General features: G+C 54.1%; 1 protein-coding gene across 10 annotated transcripts in view; it reads right to left on the bottom strand.

The window, feature by feature from the left end:
- UBA7 (ubiquitin like modifier activating enzyme 7) overlaps positions 1–12,700 on the bottom strand; it is a 65,222-nt gene that overhangs the window by 46,511 nt on the left and 6,011 nt on the right. For all 10 annotated transcript variants that reach the window (XM_034777311.1, XM_034777306.1, XM_034777310.1 and 7 more), the window contains 2 exons: positions 12,114–12,252; positions 11,455–11,552 (listed from right to left, as the gene is read on the bottom strand). In XM_034777311.1, coding sequence (XP_034633202.1) covers positions 11,455–11,552; positions 12,114–12,252 — 237 coding nt within the window. The remainder of the gene's footprint in view (positions 1–11,454; positions 11,553–12,113; positions 12,253–12,700) is intronic.

The following is a 12,700-nucleotide window of genomic DNA, read 5'->3' as shown; positions in this document are numbered from 1 at the left end:
CTAACTCCCCAGGGCAGGGAGACATTAGGTTCAGCCTGGTGATCCATGAACGGGGACTCCTCTGGAGTCAGGCAGCTCCATACACAGCGGCGGGTGAGACCCACCTTGTAGTCCTGGGGTTAGTGCACTGTTCAAACCCTTCTGACCAGGGGGGGGAGGAGGGGGCTGGGATCTCCCCACCCTGGGTCTGTGGCTCTAGCCATTAGGCAAGCAGTTACAAGGTGGATGGTGCCCCATCTCCTCTCCTCCAGCCAGCCTCTGGTGGGGCCTGATCTAGCGCACAGCCTCTGAGCACACTGACCAGATCGGGCCCACATGCCCCATGAGCATTGCCCCCATCTGCCTGGTTTGCAAATTGTTCTGGTGCGTTGGTGGGACGCTGACACCCAGATGCTGGAGCATGGCAGCAGTGCGCCCGTGCCATGTGGAACCGGGGGCACCGCTGGAGCATTGACCTGACAATGTGGTGCCAACTGAGCTCAGGTGCCTGCAGCGTTTGGTGGGAGTTTGGGGAACTGCAGCGGAGCCTAAAATTGGGACATCAGCACCGAGCCCTTTGCGAATCAAGCCCTAAGTCTCCATAAAGAGGAACAAAGAGGACGAGAGAATTACAGACCAGTCAGCCTCTCTTTGCTCCTTGGAACAAATGAACAAACCAGCCGGTTGTGAGCACCCTCAGGATGATCGGGGCTAAGGCATCACCAGCAGGCATTGGTCAAGAACAAATCACGGCAAACCAGCCTTCCTGCTTTGTCGGGGTTGCTGGCCCGGTGGACAGGAGAGGAGCAGTAGAACTGATGTACAGTAACTCCAAACAAAGTATCAGAGGCAGGGCCGGCTCTGGCTTTTTGGCCGCCCCAAGCAAAAAAACCAAACCAAACCAAACCAAAAACCCAGTGATCTGTGCGCCAGAGCGCGGGTGCAGGGGGACCGGCTAGCGGGGGGAAGGGGGAGGGAGCGGGCAGGAGAGAGAGAGAAGGGGGGCGGCCAGGGCTACAGCGGGGCGCTGCCACGCAGCCCCTTCCGCCGCGCCGCCTGCTGGGAGGGCTCCACTCCGGTCGGCGGGGAGGGAAGGACGAGGACTGCCCTGCCAGGCTTGCTGCAGGGTGCTCCCGTCCTCCACACCGCCGCCCCCTACAGGGCAGCCAGAGCGGAACAAAAACAAAAAAAGCGGCCGTGATGCCCTAGGATTGGGCGGAATGCCACCTCGTTCAATCTGCCGTCCCAAGCACCAGCTTGCTCGGCTGGTGCCTGGAGCCGGCCCTGATCAGAGGGGTAGCCGTGTTAGTCTGAATCTGTAAAAAGCAACAGAGGGTCCTGTGGCACCTTTAAGACTAACAGATGTATTGGAGCATAAGCTTTCGTGGGTGAATGCCCACTTTGTCAGACGCATTGCCATTACATGCATCTGACGAAGTGGGCATTCACCCATGAAAGCTTATGCTTCAATACATCTGTTAGTCTTAAAGGTGCCACAGGACCCTCTGTTGCTCCTCACTTAAAGTCGTCCCGGTTAACGTTGTTTCGTTGTTACGTTGCTGATCAATTAGGGAACATGCTCATTTAAAGTTGTGCAATGCTCCCTTCTAACGTTGTTTGGCAGCCGCCTGCTTTGTCCACTGCTTGCAGGAAGAGCAGCCCATTGCAGCTACCTGGTGGGGGCTTGTAACCAGGGTGGACCGGCAGCCCCCCCATCAGCTCTCCCTATCAGCTCCCCATTCCCTTAAGTTCCCTGTGCTGCAGCCACCCAGCAGGCTATCAATAGGAAGTTCAGCTGTCCCTCCCCCCACTGCCATGTCCTGCTCCTGCCCTCTGCCTTGGAGCTGCTCCCAGAGACTCCTGTTTGCTGTGCAAGGGGGAGGAAGGGGGAGCTAATGTCAGGGTGTCCCCCCTCCCCCCTGCTCCTTCACCCCGCTTACCCCTTCTCCATATAGAGCAGGAAGGGGACACAGACGAAGAGAGACAGAGAGAGCTTGGGGCAGCAGCTGCTGTCTCAACTTCCTGATCCACTTAAAAAGACAATGCACTTAAGAGTGGGTCAGCTTACTTAAAGGGGCAGTGTGCATTTCTCTCTCTCCCCCAAACACAAGGTGTGTGTCTGTCTCTGTCTGCTATGCTGTCTCCCCTCCCTCGTGTTCGTGCTGCCTTGATGAGAGGCTACTTTAACAACAATGTGTTAACCCTTGAAGGCTCAGCCAAGTGCTAGTTCATCATTTAGCAGCAAGGCATTCCCTGCGAAATATCCCTCCCTTTTCCACCCTCTAACTTCACCACCTCAACCAAGCTTCACAATCATCATAGCTGTGAACAGTATTAAATTGTTTGTTTAAAACGTATAGTGTGTGTATATCTATATAATATATAGTTTTTTGTCAGGTGAAAAAAATTTCCCTGGAACCTAAGCCCTCCCCCCCCCCAACACCCCATTTACATTAATTTTTATGGGAAATTGGATTCGCTTAACATCGTTTCGCTTAAAGTCGCATTTTTCAGAAACATAACTACAACGTTATGCAAGGAGTTACTGTATCTTGACTTTAGTAAGACTTTCGACCCAGTCCCCCATAACATTCTCATAAGCAAACTAGGAGAAAGTGGTCTAGATCAGGGGTGGGCAAACTTTTTGGCCCCAGGGCCACATCTGGATGGGGAAATTGCATGCAGGGGCATGATTGTAGGGCTGGGGCACAGGGTTGGGGTGCAGGACGGAGTGCAGGTTGTGAGAGGCGGTGAGGTGTGCAGGAAAGTGCTCAGGGCAAGGGGTTGGGGCGCAGGAGAGATGTGGGGTGTATGAGGGGGCTCAGGGCAGGGGTTTGGGGTGCAGGAGGGGTGCAGCAGGGGTCTCGGGGCAGGGGGTTTAGGTGCAGGAGGGATGCGGCAGGGGGCTCAGGGCAGGGGGTTGGGGTGCAGGGTGGGTTTGGGGTGTGGACTCCAGCCCGGCTCTGCTTATCTTGAGCGGCTCCGGGGTGGCAGCAGCATTCAGTGGGGCTAAGGCAGGCTCCCTGCCTGCCCTGGCCCCGTGCCACTCCCGGAAGCGGCCGCCACCACGTCCCTGTGGCCCCTGGGGGAGGAGGAGCAGAGGGCTCCACATGCTGCCCTCGCCTGCAGGTACCTCCTCCGAAGCTCCCATTAGCCGTGGTTTCCTGTTCCCGGCCAATGGGAGCTGCAGAGGGCAGTACCCACAGGTGACGGCAGCGCACAGAGCCCTCTGCCCCCCGCTCCCCCAGGGGCCACAGGGACGTGGTGCCAGCCACTTCTGGGAGTGGCACAGGGCCAGGCAGGCAGGGAGCCTGCCTTACCCCTGCAGCACCATGGGAGTGCCAATCCTGTGGGCCAAATACGGCCCATAGTTTGCCACCCTTAGTCTAGATGAAACTACTATACGGTGGGGGTACAATTGGCTGAAAAGCCATTCTCAAAGAGTAGTTATAGTGGGAAGGTACATCTAATGGGGTCCTGCAATGGTCAGTCCTGCGGCTGGTACTATTCAATGTTTTCATTAATAATGCATAATGGAGTTATTACATTATTAATATGAACTTGGGACTGTATAGATCATTGTTGCCAGAACTATTATATATTTGCAGCAAATATTGTACAAAAGTTGTCGTATATAGTGACTATGGAAAGGTTATAATTTGCTGGGTATGATTATGCTATCTGAATGCTTGTATCATTTTTGTAGTTGAAGTTATGAATATTGGCTAGGTACTTGTATATCAATGTGTTTTGATTCTAAGTAGTCCCACTGAATCATTTGGTCAGCTTCTTGAGAAATGACTATTCTCAGTAAGTGCCCAATCAAGAAACACTTAACTGACACTGGACTTTGGGAGATGCCAATCCACATCTGAGCTTTCCTGGGAACGTTCAAACTAACATGTAAAAAATGGCATCGGCCTGCAAATTAAGTCATGCCTAGACATGTGACTTGCCCATGTGACTCCAAACTCCATCTTGCTACTGTGATTTTCCACACTAAGAACAAAAGGTGTCCTTCAACAGGAAAGAGACTATAAAAGGCTGCTGCATCACCTCCATCTTGTCTTCAATCCTGCTTCTTACTTCTGGAGGTACTTTGCTACAACCTGAAGCTCTGAACAAAGGACTGAATGACCCATCCCAGCTGTGGATGTACTCCAGAGACTTGATTTGAACCTGCAGTTTATTCCATCACTGCTACAAGCCTGAACCAAGAACTTTGCCATTACTGTATGTAATTGATTCCATTTAACCAATTCTAGCTCTAATCGATATCTTTTTCCTTTTATGAAATAAACTTTTAGATTTTAGATTCTAAAGGATTGGCAACAGCATGATTCATGGGTAAGATCTGATTTGTATATTGACCTGGGCAGGGCAGGCTTTAGGCCAATTCCCCCGATTCCGGCTCCCCGCCAAAGACGGCCCCGCGCCTGCGCCGAAGAGGGCCCCGCGCTCTAAAGAAGAGTGGCTAACTTAGGCACCTTTTTATTTTTACTCACCCGGTGGCGCTCCGGGTTTTCGGTGGCACTTCCGCAGCAGGTGCTTCACTCGCTCCGTGTCTTTGGCGGCATCCTTGAGCGCTGCCAAAGACCCAAAGCGCCGCCGGGTGAGTCATCCCTGCCGGGGCCCCGTCAAAACTATTCGAATCGGGCCCCGCACTTCCTAAAGCCGGCCCTGGACCTGGGTCTGGAGCTTGGTCTTGTGGGATCGGGAGAACCTTTTTCCTTGTACTGGGATATTGATTTTCATAACCATTCATCCACATAATGAGTGGCACTGGTGGTGATACTGGGAAACTGGAGTGTCTAAGGAAATTGCTTGTATGACTTATGGTTAGCCAGTGGGGTAAAACCAAAGTCTTCACTGTTTGACTGCTTTGGTTTGTCTTGGTGTGCAAAGGAACCCCAGCCTTGAGCTGTAACTGCCCTGCTCTAAGCAATTTGTCCTGAATTGGTACTTTCGAAAGTATCCCACCTAGGGCAGAAGACTGAGAGGGAACATGATAACAGTTTTCAAGTACATAAAAGGTTGTTACAAAGAGGAGGGAGAAAAACTGTTCTCCTTAACCTCTGAGGGTAGGACAAGAAGCAATGGGCTTAAATTGCAGCAAGGGAGGTTTAGGCTGGACAATAGGAAAAACTTCCCGTCAGGGTGGTTAAGCATTGGAATAAATTGCCCAAAGAGGTTGTGGAGTCTCCATCACTGGAGACTTTTAAGAGCAGGTTGGACACACACCTCTCAGGGACGGTCCAGGTAATACATAGCAGGCGGCAGGACTAGATGACCTCATGAGGTCCCTTCCAGACCTGCATTTCCAGGAGTCTGAGTGTTTGTGTGCACCCCACACAAGGCCTGGAGGGATGAAGCAGGTAAGGGGCCAATCAGCTGCTCAGGCTGCCCACGGAGAAGGAGCCAGGATTTCATTACTCTGCTGGGCAGGAGTAGGAAGCTAGCACCCGTGGGGGCTGCAGTCCCTCTCTGGGAGGGGTGTTGGGGCTAGAGCAAGCAGCCTACTCCTGGGAGGAGGGTTTGGAGCTGGTACAGCCAGGGGTAAAGGGGGGCAGATGCTGTAGGAAGGAATCCAGGGAAGGAGCAAGGGCTGCAGGGAGCAGCCAGAGTTGCCAGGTATGGGGCCCCAGACTGGACCCTCGAGTAGCAGGCGGGTTCCTCTGCCAGCCCCTGCAGATATGGCACCAGAAGACTGCCTGAGGCTGTTTGTGTGGAAGGGCTTTGGCAACTCCAGAAGGAATCCTGTAGGGAGTCAGCCGGAGGCAAAAGGGGCTTCAGGGCGAGCCAGGATAGGGGAAGACACTGCCAGAGGAGGGTGCAATGCCTGGCAGAGCTAATCCCCAAGCGCCCCTTGCAGAGGGGAAGCAGGTGGCTGTAGGAGGGAGCCCAAGGAACCAGCTGGGCTAGACAGGGGCTGCTGGGGAAGGCCGCAGTCCCCACTGGGCAGGGGGAGGAGGGCTGGGAGGCTACAGGACCAGGTAGCCCACAGTCCCTCCCGGCGGGGGGGGGGGGGAAGTGTTGTGGGGCTGGCAAACCCCAGAGAGGGCCAGGGCCAGGAGAGGGCTCAAAGGGAACAGGCCTTGGCAGCTGAGCAGAGGGGCCCTGAGTCAGAACCTGGAGCAGAGAGTAGGCCCGGGGCCCTGCCAGCCACTGAGGAGTGGCACTGGGGCAGTGAAAAGGAGTCTGCCAGGGAGGGAGACTGGTGCCTGGAAGGGAAAGGGCTGGTAGTGGCCTGGCCGGAGGCTGAGTCACCAAGAGGCAGCAGCAGCTTGGGGCGTCGCAGACCCAGCGACAGAGATGGAGGGAGGGTGGGAGGGAGGGTCTGCGACTGCTGGAAGAGGCTCCACCTGGCAAGCTATTCCCCAGTGACCAGGGGAGGCGCTAGCCCAGTGGAGCCCCCGTCACAGGAATGAGACTTTTACCAACATTCAACATACTCACAGGCCTGATGATTAACAGTGGGTGGGGATGGACACCAACCTCCTGGGGCTGCCCTGACTGACGCTGGGCACTTCGCCCCTGAACAAGAGCATCCACACAGGGGTTCGGAGCAGTGCATGGCCTGGCTTCACACCTTTAGTGTCACACCTTGGAGACATGCCCTTACTAAGACAAGCCTCAGGTTCCTTTAGTTTCACAGGCTTTCCCTGGGGTTCCATGGCACGCCCATAGCAGGGCCTGCAGCCAGTCTGACGCAAAGCCCTGTGCTGGTGAAGCAGCAGCGCGAGGGCTCATCTACACTAGAGAAATAGGTTGGTTTAATGACATCAATCAAGCATGTGAAAAATCCATGCCCCCGCCAACGGCAGAGTTAAGCTGTCCCAAGGTAGACAGCACAAGAATCCTTCCATTGACCTAGCTGCCGCTGCTGAAGGAGGTGGATTATCCACACTGACCAGAGAGCCCCTCCATTGGCACAGGTAGTGTCTACACTGAACACTACAGCAGCATGCTCTAGTGTTTTAAGTGTAGACAAGCCCTTAGCCACACAATCGGAATCCGAGTTGTCAAGCTCTAGATACTAATGGTTAATTTAGCATTATAGTCTGTGTCCTCACTGTTAAGAAAACGTGCGTTTACTGTGGGAGAACTAATATGCATTAGCACAGGGATGGGCAAACTTTTTGGCCCCAGGGCCACATCTGGGTATGGAAAGCGTATGGCAAGCCATGAATGCTCTTGAAATTGGGGGTTGGGGTGCGAGAGGGAGTGAGAGCTCTGGCTGGGGGTGCAGACTCTGGAATAGGGCCAGAAATGAGTTCAGGGTGCGGGAGGGGGCTGTGGGCAGGAGGTTGGGGCGTGGGGGGGGGAGGGACGAGGGCTCTGGCTGGGGGTGTAGGCTCTGGGGTGGAGCTGGGGATGAGGGTTGGGGGTGCAGGAGGTTGCTCCAGGCTGGGATGAAGGGGTTTGGAGGGCGGGAGGGGGTCAGGGGTGCAGGCTCTGAGCAGCGCTTACCTCAAGCAGCTCCCAGCAGCAGCAGCATGTCCCCCCTGCAGCTCCTACATGGGAGGTGCAGCCAGGCAACTCTGCACACTGCCCTGTCCGCAGGCACCACCTCTGCAGCTCCCATTGGCCACATTTCCTGGCCAATGGGAGCTGCGGGGGCAATGCTTGGGGTGGGGGCAGTGTGCGGAGCCCACTAGCTGCCCCTACATGTAGGGACCGGAAAGGGGACATGCTGCTGCTTCTGGGAGCCGCGCGGAGTGACGCAACCCCCGACCCCACTCCCTGGCTGGAGCACTGGAGTGGGGCAAGCCCCAGACCCTGCTGCCTGATGGGAGCTCGAGGGCCAGATTAAAACATCTGGAGGGCTGGATGCAGCCCCCGGGCCGTAGTTTGCCCACCTCTGCATTAGCATCTCCCTGTGAAGACCCAGTGCTCTACATGTCCCACTAACAGCTATACAGGTAAAATCAGACAATCTCTATGGAATGAACTCGCACAGGAAAAAGACAAAGGACAAAAACATGCTATCTGCCACTGGTGGGTGAACACTTCTTACACAGCGATCACTCCATGTCTGACCTCTCAGTCCTCGGCCACACAGGAAATCTGCACAACTCCTTCAAAAGACGAGTCTGTGAGTTTACATTCATAAATTTGCTAGACACTAAAAATTGTCTTAATAAAGAAACTGGATTTATAGCTTATTACAACAATCTGTAACCACTAACCCCCTCTCCCTTTGTGTCCTGTGACTACAGGGGTGTTAATGGGCCACTCTACATTAAATGGTTTCTTACAATATGTGTAACTACTTACGCTAAAACTATCTGTTCAATCTTAAATTTAGCCAGGACACTCTCAATTGGTTTCCAGAGCTGAAGAAGAGCTCTGTGTGGCTCGAAAGCTTGTTTCTTTCCCCAGCAGAAGTTGGTCCAATCAAAGCTATTCTCTCACCCATCTTGTGTCTCTAATATGCTGGGACTGACACAGCTACAACACCACTGCAAACATAGTGGAGACACAGCATTTTAGTTTCTCCAAAAGGCAGCCAATGCAAAGGAGTAACAGCATAATTCACCTTAAAAATCCTTGCTTTCGGCAGTAGAGAGCAGATGATACTGAAATGTATCGTAACACAATATGTAGCATATATAAAACATGCAGGGAAAAGTATAAACAATTCAGCAGAAAAATCAACATTTAGGCATGCAGCAAATGAAATAAGAGTAAAGTGTTAATGTGCATTCCGGTGTCTGCGGGGGGGGGGGGGGGAAATTACTTACAGAAATAAGGATTTTAATCAATTTTCAGTGACGACAGGAGAGGGAACACATGTTTCTGGAAGTCCCAAATGGGATTGGATGTTACAGGAATTTATGTCCATTTTGGATCATTGGTGTCTTTGGGAGAGGGAACAGAGAAAGTACAAAGCTAGTGCAACCGAAAGGCTCGTGAACAAAAAGGTAAAATACAAGCCTCCCAAACCGATGTATTTAGTTCATTTAATTCCATGACTTTCCGGCGTAAAACTCGTAATTTTTGAACACTCGTGGCTGCTGATTGCATACTTCTCTCTAGTAACAATGGTAGTAGCAATTTGCCTTTTCAGAAGGGCTTCATACACGATAGTATAATGCCCTATGGGCCAGATTTTTAAAGGCATTTAGGCAGCTAGTGGGATTTTCAAAGGCACGGAGATGCTCTCACCCTTCAGAGATCTGGCCTGGGGTGAATATTTGGGAGCCAAGTGCTACACACCCGTTGAGACGTGAAGAAGCCCCACGGGGCCGGCTAAAGAAGCAAAGGAACAGTTGAGAAGGCAATCCCCATTGGTGGATCAAAGGAAAGGGAAGAGGTTTGACACCCAAGCAGGAAATCATCCAGCCTTGATGTCCTGAGTCCAAAGAATTAACGTGTGGATTAAAACAAAGGAGAAAAGGATGAAATTTAGAATTAAAACCTAATGTCACCATACAGACAGGAAGTGCTGTTCCAGAAACACTGTGAGCTCTGACTGCTGAAGGTACTAGCGACACATAGTCAGTGATTTGCTCTCAAGTGGCAGTGCCACCTCCCGGCCCCCCTGGTAAGGACGGCCCACGATGAAGTGCCAAGGGAAATCAGGGGTAACATTTTCAAATAAAGAATGGCCAAGAGTGATACTGGCCTGGCAGCGGCAGGCGCCAGAGCAGGAACAAGAACAGTGGCCAAGGCAAATTTGCGATGGGCGTTCTGCAGAATGAGAAGCTGAGCCGGGATGCCCATGTACACTAAACCATGGCTGACAACTGTCACTTTGGGGGGCCAAAATACAGCACTGAATGGAGTCTCCTTCAGCCGCCCAGCACATCCCAGCGGCTGAGGCAGAGCTGCCTTGGCTAGGCAGCATGGCCCTGGGAGACAGGAGCTGAGCTGAGCTGCACTGTCCTGGCAGAGGAAACAAAAAGCCCCTCTGCTCCCCTGTGATACATGGGGGGGGGGAATAGCTCCCTTTGATGGACAGACAGCCAGCTGTAAAATCTCTCTTGGTCTGTTCTTTACTTGTTTTACCTGTAAAGAGTTAAAAAGCCCACAGGTAAAAGAAAAGGAGTGCGCAACTGACCAAAATAGCCAATGGGAAGGTAGAACTTTTTAAAATTGGGAAAGAAATATTCCCTTTGTCTGTTGTTCTCTGGGCTGCAGGGACAGAGCAACAATGGTGTAAGCAGCTTAAGCCAGGTATGATTATAGATTATCAATTCATACCTCAAACCTACTTATCTGAAGCCTCAGATATGTAAGTACAATTAGGGAATGTCTAAAAAGACGTGATTAGGGTTATTTCTTATTGGCTTGTGGACTCCTCTGTGCTAACCTCAGATGCTTTGTTTGCTTGTAACCTTTAAGCTGAACCGCCAAGAAAGCTATTTTGGATGCTTGATTTTTGGAATTGCTCTTTTAAAATCTAGCAAAAGCCCAAGTTCCATATGTATTTTATTTCTTTTTGTTTTTAAATAAAATTTACCTTTTTAAGAACAGAATTGGATTTTTGGTGTCCTAAGAGATTTGTGCATACATTGTTTGACTAGCTGGTGGCAACAGCTAATTTCCTTTGTTTTCTTTCTCAGCTCTTCCTTGGAGGCGGGCAGGGTGAAAGGGCTTCAGGGTACCCCACAGGGAGGAATTCCCAAGTGCTCCTTCCTGGGTCCAAGGGGCTTTTTTGCATTTGGGTAGTCGCAGCGTTTACCAAGCCAAAAAGTCAGAGAAAAGCTGTAACCTTGGGAGTTTAATACGAGCCTGGAGATTCCAGTAATAATTTTTAGAATCCTTGCAGGCCCCCACTTTCTGCACTTGGAGTGACAGAGTGGGGATTCAGCCTTGACACCACCACACTCCAAATGCCCCCCGCCACCGGTAACTGTTATCCCTTCTGCCCCAAGCTGGCAGTGCCCCGGCTCCTAACCCCAGCCCTGATTTGGTCCCCTCCCACCTCTGCCTCCAGCAGTTTGCCCCTCCTGTGCAATCAGTTTGGCCACAGCCTGCCCCTCCCCCCCCCCGATTTGCCCCCTCCAGACCGAGGGAACAGGAGGTCCCCCGGGGGGGGCAGCGCGAGGCCAGCGGCTCCAGCACACTGAGCATCCGCAAGGACATGTTTGGTCCCAGCAAAGCAGCAAATTCTGATGGGCAGCAGTTTGTAACACTGCACCCATTTGCGGGGTGAGGGTCTGGACAGCCGTGGGAGGGGGGGGAGCAAGGGGCAACCGGGGGTGGGCCCCAGCCATCTGTGAGGGGTGGGAGTCGGGCGGCCCAGCCAGCCATAGGGCAGCCCAGCCAGCCCCGGGGCGGGCAGAGTTGGGGACTCAGCTGCAGGGGAGAAAACTGGGGGCTGAGTGGGGGGCCCAGCCAGCCACAGGGGCCCTGGGGGAGGCGCAGAGTGGTGGGGCCCAGCCAGCTGCAACGGGGACCATGGGGGGGCCTGGCCAGCCATGGGGGGCCCTGGTGGTGGTGGGGGGGGTCAGCTGGGGGCATACTCACGTAGGAGTGCAGCTGTGGCACCTTCACCTGGGTGATGACTCCACCACGCTGGTACGGGGCAAAGGAGCTGGTGTCCCCAATCTCCAGCGTGAACTCATCTGGGGGAGGCAGTGCCCGGGTGAGGGGGGCCCTGAGTCCCCACAACTCCTCCCCGGCTCTGTAAGCCTGTGGCCCTGCCCCTGGGCCCCCGCAGTCTGTGGCAGCTGGGCACGGCCTGTGTGTAAGGGCGTCTCTGCCATCTCGGCCTGGCCCAGACCTGCCCAGGGCCCAACCCAGAGCCAGGAGCCCAAGGCCAGCCTAACCCTGGCACTAGGGGACTCACACGGGCCAGGTGGGGCACACGGAGGGTTGGTCGGAGCCCAGCAGCCCCCACAAGGGGCTAGGCTGAAAGCAGGGAGCCAGCAGGGAAGTCCTCATCCCTCTCTGCCCCCCCCCCCGCCACCCCAGAGAGGTGGGACTAGTGACTTTCAGTGAAAAACTACATCCTAGCCCCCTTCGCAATGGCCTCCCCCCAGAGCAGGGTCCCCCCCAGTGCTACCCTGCTCCCAGAGCGGGATCCCCCAATGCTCCCTGGTCCTCAGAACGGGGTCCCCCCAATGCTCCCCGTTCCTGGGATCCCTGACCCTGTGCTTTCCTGGCCCCAGTCAGTGGGGGCTCACCCAGAACATGGATGGCGTGGGGCTTGCAGCCGTTCAGCTGGCTCATGCCCTCCAAGTTGGAGAATGTCACAAAGTCGCCATCTGCAAAGCCATGGCCATGGCCCTGCCCGTCCCTGCAGGTCACCACCCCGGGTGTGCCCTGGGGAGAGAGAAGGGGTCAGCAACCCCACTTGGGCCACATGGCAAGGGGGTTACAGGAGGGAGGGTGACCCTGGGGCAACCCACATAGGGAGAGGGCTACGGGGTGGGGGAGGGTGTGACAAGGTGGGAATTTTTGTAATTTTTTACAAAGCCCATGTGTGCCTCAGTTTCCCCATATGTCACATTGTTCCCCAGGGTGGAAAAGGCCTGTGTGCTCTTAGGGGTGGACATGTGGACGTTGCCTGGGGGGGACAACACATGGGCATGTGGGGGTCACCAGGGAGTCTCATGGGTGTGTGGGTATTGCCCAGGGTGGGCGTGTGTGGGCATCGCCCAGTGGTCTGAGCCGGGGGAAAGGGGGGGGGCAGTCACTGAGGACTGGCCGAGGCCGACTCGTAAGATGGAGACACTGAGGAAACAGTGGCAGAGCCAGTCACCAGGACAGG

The sequence above is a fragment of the Trachemys scripta genome, chromosome 7 (assembly GCF_013100865.1).
Source record: "Trachemys scripta elegans isolate TJP31775 chromosome 7, CAS_Tse_1.0, whole genome shotgun sequence".
In the NCBI taxonomy this organism is placed as follows: Eukaryota; Metazoa; Chordata; order Testudines; family Emydidae; genus Trachemys; species Trachemys scripta.
Note: the sequence above shows the minus strand (reverse complement) of the source record. Positions and strands in the feature narration are given on the sequence as shown.